The following is a 14,495-nucleotide window of genomic DNA, read 5'->3' as shown; positions in this document are numbered from 1 at the left end:
TATGCAGATTTGCAGCCCGAGTTTTCCATTTAAAAATATAATGGGCACTTCCCGATACCATTAAACAAAATTCCTAAACATCATTGTCAAGTTCGTAAAAATCTCATCCTACGCCTATACCTAAAAATCTACTTTGTTTTTACAAAAAAGAATTCTATTTGGCCACGATTCTGGGCCTGTGGTGTTGAGAGCTGCGCTGTATGGTAAATTAGTGATCACAGTAAGTCCCCCCAGAACTTAAAACCTAGTTAAAAGTTTTTTCCAGTGCAAAGGAACTGTGAATCTAACAGTTTCCAATCTTCCTCAAACGGGAATTATCTCTATAAAAGACCATTAATTCATCTTGTGAAATCGAGCTCAACCCATCCAGGGGGTCTAAAGTTCTGAGAAGCGTCCAAAGCTTAGCGAAAGGGTCCGCTGGAACACACAGGCACGGCTGCGGTGGCGCAGGCTCCTCGGCGGTGGCGGCGGCCACAGGCGGAGACCGGACCACAGAGGCCCTGCCCGGCCGCACGCAAGTTGCCGGGAACACCCGGATCTGAGAGTCCCTGACGTTCCGTCCCTGTTCAAGGCGAGAGAACACGGTAACTTCAGGGAGAGCCCCGCGCGCTACCGCTCAGGTTGAGGGTGACCTGCTGCGCCAAGGGCCCTAGCTCCGCGCCCCAGCAGCGCGCGCTCCCTCCGGGTCCGGGCTCCCAGCGCACTCCCCGCGGCCGCGGCTGTCGGACCTGGGCTACTCCCTCTCGGAAAAGGTCCGGGTCGCAGCAGAATTTGGGAGGAGCGCGTCCCGGGTCCCCGCCCTGCCCCGGCTTCCCAATCCCACCCCCGGCTCCCAAGCGGGAGCGCGCAGGCGCAGCCGGCCCGGAGTCCCGCCAGCGGTCCCGGAGTCTGGTCGCTCCCAAGCTGCTGCCGTCACCACCACCGCTCGCCATGGGCCTGGGTCTCCGGCTGCTGCTACCTTTGGTGCTTTGCGTGGGGCTCGGCGCGCTCGTGCCCTGTTCTGGGGCCTCGGGCGTCTCCAAGCGAGGCCCCTCAGTGACGGCCAAGGTGACCGAACCGCGGGCACCAATTTGCTCCTCCTTCCGGCCGGGAGTTGGGGATGCTTGGGGACTGGGTCCCCTATCACAGAGTCGGCGTCCTGGGACGCAGGGGACGGGAGGCAGCCGCCGGGCTGGGGGGGGCGGGGGCGTTGTCGTGCGCGGAGGGGCGACGCTCGCCGGGTAGACCGAGTCCCGGCCCCCACCCCCGCCGCGGGCTGCTTGGATTGCTTGGTCTGCGAGTGGTGTTCCGACGTGATCGCCCACGGGTCTAGGAGAGGCTTCCGGAACCGGCGGGCCCTATTTCCAGGAAGGAGACAGCCCGAGTACTTCCCTTCGGCGTGGCGGGCACTGGGAGCGGCGAGAGGAAGGCGGGGGCGGGAGCGGGGGAGGCGGGACGGTGACCCGACGCGCTCCGGGCCGCCGGGGCTTGCAGCAGGTCCCGGAGGAGCCGGGATTCCGTCCCGGCCGCGCAGGTGTCGGGAAAGAGGTTCGAACCGCTGGCTGGAACGAGAGACTGTCCTATATTTGGAACCGTGGTCCTCCCCCGAGAGGGAGAGGGGCGCTCTTAGACTTCGCGGCTGAGGGCCGGCTCTGGGATTGGGTGGTGCTAGCACCGCAAAAGTGGCACCTATGTAATCCGGCCAGGTTTTTAATCTGGAACAGAAAAGCAAAGGAAAAAACACACAAAAAACTTGCCATGGGCCGCCTCTTTACGGCTTCGTACTGGTACCGCTTCGGTTCTATTTTCAGTATTTTTATCCTCGGTTAGAAGGGTAATGGGAGGGTGAGGGGAAAATGAAGGGAGAGGGGAGAAGAAGAGGGAGGTAACGATTTGATGCCCATGATTACCACTTCTAGAAAACCCACTTGGCAGTAACGTTCGGCATTGGGTCATGGAAGAGGGCGGGGGCGCGGATGAAAGTAGTCTTAAAATCCATGGGTGTTTGCCAGTGGAAATGGTACTTTTGAACTATTTGAATGCCAAAATCCTCCACCGCAGACCCACCCGAGCAAAGGGGAGGGCAATGGGGTGGGTAGAAGGAGGTTCAGCCCAGTATCCGATGTTGCAGAAAAGCAGGCACAAAAGCCAAACCAGGAGGTGGAGGGGTGGAGGAATTAACCTATGGCTGTTTTGATTGAGTCTTTACTCCCAGTGCCTCCATCTTTTAGGTGCATCTGGCGGTGGGAAATGGCCACAGAGCTGAATTGGGGATGGAGCAGTGTACTGGTACTATTACTAAGTGCAGTTAGAGCAGCTAAAGGGTTGTAAGCCTGGGAATGACATGACCTCATATATGCTTTTAAAAGATTTCTGTGGTCTCAGTGGAGAGTGACTGGGAGGCCATCCAGGGCTTCATGCCAGAATCCAGATGATGGTGGCTTGGATTGGGATGGTAGTGATGGAGATGGGGAGAGGGGGATGGATGTGAAAGAGATTTTGGGGGGGAACTGAGAAGACTTGCTGATGATTTAGACCGGTATGAGGGGAAGGGAGTAGGGTTGCCAGATAAAATACAGGAATGTGAATTTCAGATCAACAATTTTTTTTTAGCATAAGTATGTCCCCCTAATTATAGTATTAATTTGGCAAAAACTTCACTCAGGAAACTTTTAAATTACACCCAAGGCAGAGACACACCCTGAGCAATTAAATCACAATCTTTGGAGTGGGACCCATTATCTTCTTATTATTTAAGTTTTTATAGCTTTGTTAATCATCTGGTGAAAAATTTGCACAATCACCTATCGAGTCACTGCAGAATCCTATTGGTGTTTGCAGCCCCCCTGGCTTTCTTCATTCTGTTCTTGCCTTCCTTTGCTGTTTTCTTGAGCTCTTTTTCTTCTCATACAGGCCATGTCTTGCAACTCTGTGTCTGGGCTCATTTTTATTTCGATAAGCCGAGGCATCATAAATCATGCCAAAGCCAATCTTGTCACCATCAAATGGTCATACTTCCAAATACAAAGATGACATCTGGTGTAGCCTTTACATTTTAGCTAGTTTTCTCCAAATTTCTCTCTGAGGTGTTGTTGCCTTCCCAGGGTAAAGGCACGGATGACCACTTGTTTCTGCTGAGGGTTTGGTTGGTCCAGATAGTTGTTGTTCATGATGGCATTTGATCCTCAGGTAGCCAGAAAGCAGAAGTGCAGTCCCTTATCTTTTAAAAGTTTTCTGGGAGATTCTAGTGTGGGAACCACTAGAAGAGTAAGCTGAGAGGCAGCTAGGGGCTGGGTTGAGTGCCGCCGGGTAGGAAAGGGTTGGAGCTTCCTGACATCTAGCCTCCCACCGCCCTCCCTGAGTGAGTGTGTACCTGTACTCGATTCACTTAACATACCTCCTTTTTTTATATCTAATTTATCATTAAGTTATAAAAGCTAGTTGTGTAGGTGAGCTTTCTATAGATTCAGCTCTGTTGAATTACTTCGCAGTGAACTTTTAAACTAAAAATATTGGGCAATGAAGATATTGAAAATGATTCCTGTGAGGTTAATTGGCCATTGCTCTGTGTATTGTTTTTCGCAGCAGTCTTTCCCTCTTCCTCTGATTTCACTTAAATATAAGAATCCGTAAACGAGAGCGGTGTGAGCTGCTGGTCTCTGACCTCACCAAGGTGCCCACTGCCTGGCCAAACCTGCAGCGTGCTGTCCCAGCAAGAGGCTCAGGTGGGGGCCCTGGCTCGTTAGTCTCAGAATCCATTGAACTAGAGATGAAGGCCCAGCATTTTCCAGCAAATACCATGGGTTCTGTGCAGGGTCACATGCTGAGAGTGTACAAAATAACTCTGCCATCTTTCCCGGTGCACCCATGTCATAGCTTGCAAGTACTTTCTGCATGGAATAGACAAGAAGCCACAGGTAGGTAACTTTGGCAAGTTGTCTGGTGTCGAGGCTCAGTTTCCTCTTCTATAAAATGGAGACAGAAATAATTTCTACCTGCCAGGGTTGTGCATATTAGATGTGATAAAGCAGGTGAAATGCTCAGCCCAAGTATGGGATTTAAGAGGTCATTTGTTAGTGTTAATTCATCTTTGTGTTAATCTAATCCTACTGTGAGAGCTAGCCTGAAAGGAACCCTCATCTTTATTTTACAGATGAGAAACTGGAGCACAGAGTTTAATTATCTTGCCTAAAGTCCCACAGCCATTAAGTGGCGGAGCTGGGTTTGAGGTTTCCTTGACCTCACAGCTCTTAACACTTAGTATCTTCCCTAGTTACTTGGGAAATGGAAGCAGGATTAGCCTTACAAGGGTTTGGATCAAGCTGTGTGAGTACCTCTCCCCTCTCCTGCCTGCCTTTCTCTAACCTTCAGTGCCCCCATAATTTTCAAATGACTTTCAATGGCAGCCTGGAGGGAAAAAAAGAAGTGACCCCACACCCCCAAAGTGCAACATGGAACCCAAATTCCACCTCTCCCAGGAAGCTCTCCCTGATGACCACAGATAAGCACCACCTGCAACCATGGCACTTTATCCGTCCTTGTCTTCTTATAAAACCCAATTTCCCCTTATATTAGAGCCAATCATGTACTTGGGTTTTCTCTTCCATGGTACTGTATGCTCTATGAGGGAAGTTGAGTTCTTTTTTTTTTTTTTAATTTATTTCTCTTCCCCCCCTCGCCCCAGTTGTCTGCTCTCTGTGTCCATTCGCTGTGTGTTCTTCTGTGACCGCTTCTATCCTTATCACCGGCATCAGGAATCTGTGTTTCTTTTTGTTGGGTCATCTTGTCGTGTCAGCTCTCCGTGTGGGCAGCGCTATTCCTGGGCAGGCTACACTTTCTTTCGCGCTGGGCAGCTCTCCTTAGGGGGCGCACTCCCTGCATGTGGGACTCCCCTCCGCGGGGGACACCCTGTGTGGCAGGGCACTCCTTGCACGCATCAGCACTGCGCATGGGCCAGCTGCACACGGGTCAAGGAGGCCCGGGGTTTGAACCTTGGACCTCCCATGTGGTGGGCAGAGGCCCTATCCATTGGGCCAAGTCTGCTTCCCAGAAGTTGAGTTCTGTAGCCCCTCCCTTGTCCTCACACAGGGCCTGGTTCACAAGAGCACTCAGGAAAGTGAGAGATGGATCTCATGATGAGGGGGTGGGTAGTGAGAGAATTTGCCTGGCGCCACGCCAGCCCACCCTCACCTCCTGTCTCTATGTCTGCCTTGATCCTCATTTAAGTATCAACTGATGTGGCCCCATTTGAAATTTATTTTAGTACCTACTTGTGCTGACATTGTGGTGGGCACTAGGGATCTGAAAACACCGTTTCTTCTCCTCAGGGGCTCCCTGCCTAGACTGGTAGGTCCACATGAACCATAAGTCATAGTTTAAGTGGAGGCGGCCTTGGGTTGAAATTCTGGCTCTCATATTCCTAGGTGGGAAGCCTTGGCAATTCCTAACCTACCTAATCTTCATTTTCCTATCTGTAAATTGATGATAATAGTACCTGCCCACCAAGGATGTGGTGAGGATTCATTATCTAAGAGTATGTTGGTGAGCACATTGACATACCACCAACTAATTTCAAGTTGTTTCCCCTCCTCTTTCCTCCTCTAGTCTTTCCCCCTTCCTTTAAACATTTCTCTCCTCTACCCCTTCCTTCCATTCCCTCTGCCACCTCCCGGTGCAGGCCATCATGACCTCATTCTTTAACTGGTGTAAGAGCCTCCAGATTTTCTTTCTCCCCTACTTGAGTTATAGTTCCCAAAACTTGCTCAGGTCCTGCACTTTCCCTGCTCTCTGTTGCCTGGTAAGGCATGGACCTCTTAGGTTGGCATCCTCCTGCCTTTTGGAACTGGGGGGAGCCTCTTTCCCCAGCCTCAGGTTCCTTACCCCCTTTAGGGTGTGACCTGAGGGGTTGCCTTGCTTCTCTGCACACAGACCACACTTCCTGCCTTGAAGCTTTGGTTCCAGAAGGAACTCTGCCAGGTGGGGCTTGTGCTCCATGCTTGTCCCTGGAGACTGTTCCCATCTTGCCAGGCCTGGTCACCTCACACCTTCTCCATGAGGTCTTCTATCATCCTTAACATCTCTCCAGGCCTGTGTTCTTGGGGCACTTGTCACATGCTGTCTGGCCCAGTGGTTATTCACTGACTTGTCCTAGCACAGAGACTGTCTTGTACAACTTGTGCCCCTCACATTGCCTTTTATATAGGTCTTTGATAAATACTTGTTGATAAAATAAGATTTAATCTGATCAGATCCATTAGAGTTGGGAAAACTGAGGAGCTGCTAAATTTTCTTATATTTACTCATGGAGTTGAAGGTTTACATACAGGCACTGCAGTTAGGAAAAAATATGCATGGTAGTCTTGGTGTAAAAAAATAAGGTTTTTATTGCAGAGTTGTGCCAAGTGAAAGGCACTTTTTCTTCATGTTCTCATGCTGCTCGCTCAGATTTTATTCTCCTCACCTTCTGAAAATTCACAGGCTTTGTCTTCTTTATTTTCAAAGCTGGAAGACTTTTCTGGTGGCCTATACAATGCTTCCTTAAGATTACATCCCTGATTCTCTTCCCCAGTGCTGCTTCATCATTGCCTGTTATTGAAGTTACACACCTTGGCTTGAGAATCCCTTTGGAGAACTGGCTTCTCTGTGACAGAGCTCTGCACCCACCAGGCTTTTGCTGTGTTGATGCAGCTTCCTATCCCCAAACCACTATCGAGTTCTTCTCTCCTGGATTGCCTCATCTCAGGGCCAGGGTCTGTGTGTTTGTGTGTGGGGGGAGGAATATGGGGTGCATTCTGTAAAGCTGTATTACGTAAATAATAATGCATGCACGGAGCAGTGAATATTGTAAAATGACACATGGAACACTAAATACCACATCACCCTGTGACAGAAGTACTGATGTATTGGCAGAAGCTCTTGTCTTGAACTAAAGCTTGACAGTCTTTACTTAGTGATTTTTCTAAACCGAAAGACATCTTTTTTCTTTGACAACCCTTCTTATATTTCTTTAAGCCATCTCATGAAGGTCTTTTTTTTTTTTTTTTTTTTTTTAGCAATTCAAACAGTAAATTGGTTCATATAATCTAAACTCGCTAATAGAATGCCCTTTGACTCCATGGCCTTTTCAAGTGTTCTGTCTCAAATCATCTTAACACAGTGATTTATGAAGCAAAATGTGTATAACTTTTTTTCAGATGAAACAGTAAAAAAAAAATGTCCAAAGAGAACTTTTATGGTTTATCTGCAAAATAGTGACTCACATCATTTCTGGATATGTGCTCCCTTTTTTCTGCACTAAAATATTGTGATAAAGAAAGAACAATATCTATTTTGTATCTTTGGAAACTTGATGACAGAATTCAGTGTCTAGGTTTATAGGGTAAATGGTTTCTGTCAGGACTCAAGTGTAAAATTTGTTGTATTTTGGATGGGGGTGCCTTATTGTGCTTGGAAGTGAGTGGCTGACTTTTTGAGGGACTGTTGTGTATTTTAATCTTCTTTTGTGGTCCTCTTGACAGCAGACATCTTTGACAACTCAATGGAAATTTTGCACTGTTCAAAGTTTACAAAAAAAATTAATCTGGATTGTTAGCCTATATTTCTCCTCAACATTTTTTCTCCTGCCAAGATTATAGAGCATTACCTTTCACAAGAGCAACAATTTCCGCTCTAACCTCATCCACAAAGTGGGGAAACTGGACGGAGAATGGGTGGTGGGGAAGTGGAATTCTTAGATTTCATTTACTGTCTCTGACAGTAATGAATCAGACTTTAAAATCCAGTATCTAGTATAGTGCTCTTAGGTAGGGCTCAAGAAATATTTGTTGATTGAATGAATATTTGTGAATGAAATGCACCCACAAAATTATTTTAGAGTGCCCTTAATGTATATTGTGTTCCTTCATGACTTTTTATAAAATACTTCTGCATGTGGTTCAATTTTCATATTTTAATTTTGATTTATCTTGTATATGTGGTTTCCACATTTTAACCTTTCAGTCTGCCTTTCAACCATGTGCAGGTCTTCTTTGATGTGATGATTGGAGACAAAGAGATTGGCAGAATTGTGATTGGCCTGTTTGGAAAAGTTGTGCCTAAGACTGTGGAAAATTTCATCGCTCTGGCAACTGGAGAGGTAAGTCTTGGTTTTATTTCCTTTAACCATGCACAAAATTGGATCTTCCTTCAAAGATGTTTTCTGGGGAAATGAGTAGTTCAGATGAACCTATGACATCTTATCTTATTTCACTTTAGTTTCCTATAAAATCTGAATTCTTCAGACACAAAGTGCCCTTAGGCTTCTGGAAATTGGGTGGAAACAGTCATCAAATGAGAATGCTGATTGTTCTCTTTTTCCTCATTATGTGAATTCCTTACTTCCACAGTTCATTTTTGGGGGTGCTGGGAGAGGTGTCAAAATCATGCGGGGACCTAACGAAGTTCTGTAGATATTTTGTTTAATTCTCTCATTTTGTCATTTCCAGATAAACACTGGGGTTTATCTTTCAGTATGGGTTATATCTACTTATATATTGAATTGAAATAATCTCTTTAGAAAGGATATGGATATAAAGGAAGCAAATTTCATCGTGTTATCAAAGATTTCATGATTCAAGGGGGAGACTTCACTGCTGGAGATGGCACTGGAGGTAACATTATTTTTTATATTTCTCCTTCCCGCTTAACAAACTGAAACCTAAGATTGAGACAATGTATTAACCAAAATCGAATCCCCAGATTTAAGGAACAAAGTCATAAAGACAACTAAACTAATTTTTTTGATTTTTTTTTCTTCTTTATTATCTTTTAAATGTTACATTCAAAAAATATGAGGTCCTCATGTGCCCCCAGCCCCCCACCCCACTTTAAGAAGGTTAGAGGTTTCGGGACCTCATCTACCTTAATCTTGGTCGGTATGAATGAGTGAGCCTTCCTAATTTTAAACAGTGTTGTTTGGGGGTTCATTGTCTTTCTATAGTTGAGATATATTGGTGGGAGAATATATTGCAATTATTTAAATGCTAGACTACTATATATAGCAAAACAGAAAAAAGTCTGTCATTGGAAGAAAAAGGTAGAATATAAAACTGTGTACACACCGGGATGGCAGTTAGATAAAAATGTGGATATGGGTTGAGCAAGAGGAGGGACATCATGCTAGAAAGGCAAGACTGGTGTGTAGGTAGAAGGATTACCAGGTAAATTTCACCCCTTCTTTCAAAAGTGCCTTGTATTTTATTGTCAGCCTTTTCAATATTTTTTTTTTGAAGCTTATAAAGTAATAGTTGAGTTGTCAGAATTCTAATATAAACATACAATTTCAATTAACTAGATGGCTTTGAATAAACAAAGAATTCTATAAAGTACAAATAGTTAAATTTATAGTTTCACATCTCCCTCATTACTTCTCATTATCGATTATAGTTTCCATGGACTATTTTCTCTCAGAAATGTAGGGAGTTTTTTAACTGACTACACACTATGTATGTAACTACACAGAATTTAAATTTACTTCAGTTTAAGATTTTTCATTCAGCAAGTACGGGTTTGGGAGATAGAAAATTGGTAACTTTTAAAGACACACAAGCACTATTTTCTAATTTTATGTTTATTGCAATGATTTTTTAAATAACAAAAATAGCTACCATTAAATACTTTGATTTGCTAGGTACTTTCTGAAGATTACCTTTAGTTCTGACAAAAAGCTGTAAGGTAGGAGGATGTGGAATGGAGCAGAGAAACATGTTCAGGACATTCCAGTTAATGGGGTTTGTTGAGGATGCTCAAGGAAACAACCCCAGCTGCTGCATAGTGAGGTGTCACTGGAAAGCCTTGCAGCTCTTGTGCCTGTCCCCTTGGTGCTGGAATCCCACCTTCCTGCCCCAGGGCCTAGCAGGAATGGTGACTGAGCTTTACTCTGCCTTTTTTTCTGCTGTGTTCTTTCTTCCCAGATCTTCCCTGCCCACTGTGTAGGTGTGTGGGTGTGCATGCACATGTACACGTACCTTGAGTTAAGATTCTCAGTTTCGGAGAGGACCTTTTGAACCGTTTGCATTTAGACCCTTCTTTAGGGCAGAGCTTTCATGCCAGGCTACCTCATATATCCCTGACCAACCACCTACTTAGTCACTTGCCTTTGATACTCACTTCTGCTCCTTCCAACTGAGCCAGATTGTTGAGATTGCCTACTCATGGTTAAGGAGCCCCTCAGAATGGGCATGGCAGGCACTCTGAGAAGGGGCATATACCGCTCAGTCGTGAACCTGTTGTTTTATGGGAAAACCTGTTCTGTTCTCCCTGCTGCTTTGTTATAACTCCAGGCCACATGCCTCTGTGTGGTTCTTCTGTTTAAGGTTGGATCACTGGGTGCTCCCAATTGCCTGATGCTCTGTGTCCTGATGGGCCCTGAAGTCATCCTGCCTAACGCCTCCCAGGCTAGCTGCTAATGCTGTTAGTGTCAAGGCGGGAAAGAGCACAGCTCCAGAGTCAGAAAGTCACAAGTCCAAATTCTGCTCTGTTATTTTCAAGATTGGTCGAAAATGGGATTGAGAATGCCAATTCTGTAGGCTTGTTGTGGGAATTAGGTCTGGTGTTTTTGGTGCTTGGTGCATCCTGGTTGGGTATTGAGGGAGGAGTGACCCACCACACCTGAACTCAGCTTATCTCCAGTGATGTGCTCCCAGGACAGAGCCTGAGCCCCTAGGATGGCTCACCCATCTTTCCACCTGGCTTGAAGATGTCATCCTGTCCTTATTGCCTTCTCATTTCAGAGTGAAATCATTGACCTGACTGGTCAGGGTGTGGCCCTAGTGCCAAATTTTAGGCTTTTTTGTTTGTTTCAGGCTCTGGTACCCTGTTTCCTCAAGGAGTTCTGTCTTATCCTCTCCTTTACTCCTCCACATCCCCACCTCCTGTTGAGTCCTGGTAATAGATTTCACTAGAGCCTTATGCATCTCTTTGAAGAGTTTGCTTTTAGATGAATCTGCTGACTAGCCTCCTTTTTGTTTTGTCTTCCCCAGGTATTAGCATTTATGGTGAGACATTTCCAGATGAGAACTTCAAGCTGAAGCATTATGGCATTGGGTGGGTCAGCATGGCCAATGCTGGGCCTGACACCAATGGTTCTCAGTTCTTTATCACCTTGACCAAGCCCACCTGGTTAAATGGCAAACATGTGGTATTTGGAAAAGTCATCGATGGGATGGTAACATGATTCTGATATATTTTTTTCTCTTTCAAAGTATTATATTTATGAAGAGAGTACCTTCAGTGATTTATTTTAATCTTAAAATACACTTGTTAGAGATCCATTATTATACCCTGACTGGTCTCACAAAGGTGAATAAATTATATATGGTATGATATTTTAATTGTTAGAGGCATTGGAGTAGAAATTAGGGAATTGACATGGAGAAGCTGAGTACTGAAGTTAATTATCACACTACTTGATATAAATGGAAAGCCCTTTTTAATGTATCCACATAAAACCAGAGCCCTGTTTGGTTCCATCCAGATACAAGTCGCATTCAGATACACATATTCTAGCAACCAAAAATTATTAAAGATAATTCAAATCTATGCTGACATATCTCAAAGAAGATCAAAGGGGTCCAATTCATAACTCATAAGAACCCTTAAAACGCTCATTCTCTTTCACTCTCAACATTTCTCTTCCTCACTGACTGTTCAGAGTAGCTCTCTCAATTCCTAAACTGACAGCTATTAAATCTGCTCAACCCAGCCCTGAGCTATCCTTGACTCCCATTCCTTCTTCCAGAACTCATTTTGTTTTCATATGAATTGTTCTGCCTCACACATTCAAATAAATAAACCAATCCCACGCCTTGCAATTCTTATCTTCTACCTAATATTCTGATTCTGCACACCAAAAGCCAGAAACTGAGCCAGAAGACTCAGAACCTCCCTTACAAGGTACAGAAGTATTTAGACTGAGCCATCCAAGATAGAATTTCGCTTTAGTAAGCAGGATGTCAGGGAAATGGACTAGCAAGTATCGCTTCATATCTCTTTACATCCCATCACAATAAAGATCATACCTATATTTCAAGATCGGCACTATTCCTTAGAAGAATCTGTTTTTAAATAATAACTAATTTTAGCACTTCCCCGTGTCTTGTTGAACTTTGCTTTTGAAATGAGCTAAAGATAGGCATGCATGTGTTAAACTGGTCTGGGTTCCTGAACCCTGGGCCTAATCAGGTTCTAACTAGTTTAAATGTAAACGAATTCATTCACTTATTTATTTAATTAGTATTTTAAATTACATCATGCTAAGCTGTAAGAAAAATCGAGATGTGTGTCTTATTTCCCTAACTGCACCAGCATCCTTCTACCCATTGTATATGTACTGGGAGGCTGCTGCCTGGCCTTAGAGCAACAGCACTTCACCTTTTATAGGTCATACACTCCTTTGAGAAACTAATGAAAGCTATAGACTTTCTCTAAGAGAAAAAAAAAAAAACTCTTAGTTTTTCATACTTTGTTAAGGAGTTTTCAGTATCTCCTGAGTTCCTTTTGTTGATCTTCCAGAGCCATATGGGTTGTGTGTGTGTGCGCGTGCACGTGTGTGTGTGTGTGTATGTGTGTGTTTAACCATTTCAGCTTTCTGGGTTTCACCTCAGCCTTTTAGAATCAGAACTTCCCAGAGGTGGGTTCATAAATATGCATATTTTTAGGAGGTACTGGGGATTGAACCAAGGACCTTGTACATGCAGATCACATGCTCAACCACTGAGCTATACCAACTCTGCAAAACATGCTTTTTTAAAGAAACACCACGGGTAATAAGATGTGTAGCCACTGCTTTAGCACACTCACATACACACTCACACATAAACTATTTAGAAATATCCATTATTAGAAGAATGGTTGTCCTTATCCTAAATTAATCCAAGTCTAGCCACAGATCGAATTAGTTGGCACCGTGTCCAAGGCACTCAGACACTGCTGCTCTTTCTGTTTGAATCCTGCTTGGGAGATGCATCAAAAGCCTACTTTCTTAGTCCTTGATCGTTCCTGCCTTCTTCGTGTGAGAGGTGAAGTGGCACGTGGGCGTGAATCCATCCAGGGTAGAGAAGTGGGCTACCCAACTGCTGTAGGTTTGGGTTCATTAGTATTGGACTCCACCTATGGACTAAGGGCTTCAGTCACCTAGTATATATGAACTAGGTCAACTTCTAAATCTGCTTTCTGGCCCATTTTATTATGCCTGTACCTGTTATTTGATGGAGCTGAAATAGACTCAAACTCCATGTTAAATCTTACATTGGGTTGTAGCAGGTGAGTAGAAGTATCTTTTATTAGAGCTAGGTGTTTAAACAAAAATCTAATACTTTTTTTAACAATATAAAATGCTTATAAAAAAGAAGTTAGGAAATACACCAATCTTCTCTGAGTAGCAAGGTAATGAGTGTATTTTATTCTGTTATATAGAAATTATCTGAATGTTCTGGGTTTTCTATAATCATAAAAACACATACACACACAAAGCACAACTTCTTTCCCACTTGGGGTTTCTGATATGGCATTGATTTTACCTTTCAGTTGCCATAATGGCTGGTCAAATTGAACCATGTGTCAACTTTTCTCTCACCAGTCAGTGGTGCACTCCATAGAACTTCAAGCAACTGATGGGCATGACCGTCCACTCACTGACTGCTGGATCGTCAACAGTGGCAAGATTGATGTGAAAACGCCCTTTGTGGTTGAAATCAATGACTGGTGATACGACTAATTGAAAAAAAGAACAAACGCTGGCACGTGTGTGTGTTCATCTTTTGATTCTTCAGAGTTACAATTTTGCTTTTTTTACTTTCTTTTAATTTCCTAGGCAGATGACAGGAAAGTTATAAAATCAACCACTCAAAGTCTGATTTGCATGAATTTGCAAATCATTTGTTTAGGGACTTTGTGCTTAAAAAGATGCATATCCTTCCCCCAGTGGTGCTATTTTTAAGGTAGAGAACTTTGTACTGACAATTTCTTTCTAAGAACACCTTCATTGTTTTCCTTAATTCAGTGTGATCCCCATGTTGGACTATGCTGAAAGATTTGTCAAAAAAAAGATGAAGGACATGAAACTTATTATTTTGTATTCAAACAGAAGTTCTTTTCAGGTAAAGGACAAATTGATTGGCATAATATGATATATCTTATGTCATTTCAGCTTGATAGAAGGTGCTTTGCTGTGCTCTATATTAAATACTTTTTATATGGATCAACTCTTTTTGCGAGACTTTTTTTCATTTAATGTTCTTTTTAAAAACTAATATATAAAATACATGCACTCTAGTATTAACAACGAACAGATTGAAGAGTTCTGTAAATCCTATAAACCAAACACCAACACAGTTGGGTAATTTGGGATCAGAATGTACAGAAGCTCTGCCCGTCCACATCCCAACCACTTAAGCTGATTATTCACCAATTTTTACTCATTGTAACATTTTTAGTCCAGTCTTATTTACATAGTGAGGATTAAGAGTCAGGCTCTGTTT

At 43.9% G+C, this 14,495-nt stretch overlaps 1 protein-coding gene across 1 annotated transcript; it reads left to right on the top strand.

Annotated features, from left to right (window-relative positions):
* Positions 1-844: 844 nt before the first annotated feature.
* On the top strand, positions 845-14,215 carry PPIC (peptidylprolyl isomerase C). Its single transcript, XM_004456891.4, has 5 exons — positions 845-1,047; positions 8,000-8,113; positions 8,534-8,627; positions 10,998-11,182; positions 13,595-14,215. Exons 1-5 carry the CDS (start codon positions 931-933, stop codon positions 13,721-13,723), a joined length of 639 nt encoding a protein of 212 aa, XP_004456948.1. The 5' UTR covers positions 845-930; the 3' UTR covers positions 13,724-14,215.
* The last annotated feature ends 280 nt before the right edge of the window (positions 14,216-14,495 follow it).

The sequence above is a fragment of the Dasypus novemcinctus genome, chromosome 2 (assembly GCF_030445035.2).
Source record: "Dasypus novemcinctus isolate mDasNov1 chromosome 2, mDasNov1.1.hap2, whole genome shotgun sequence".
Classification (NCBI taxonomy): Eukaryota; Metazoa; Chordata; class Mammalia; order Cingulata; family Dasypodidae; genus Dasypus; species Dasypus novemcinctus.
Note: the sequence above shows the minus strand (reverse complement) of the source record. Positions and strands in the feature narration are given on the sequence as shown.

Coding starts and splice junctions, on each gene's coding strand:
- PPIC (XM_004456891.4), top strand. CDS start 931: ATGGGCCTGGGTCTCCGGCTGCTGCTACCTTTGGTGCTTTGCGTGGGG. Junction 8,114..8,533: donor TCGCTCTGGCAACTGGAGAG/GTAAGTCTTGGT, acceptor TAATCTCTTTAG/AAAGGATATGGATATAAAGG. Junction 11,183..13,594: donor GAAAAGTCATCGATGGGATG/GTAACATGATTC, acceptor TTCTCTCACCAG/TCAGTGGTGCACTCCATAGA.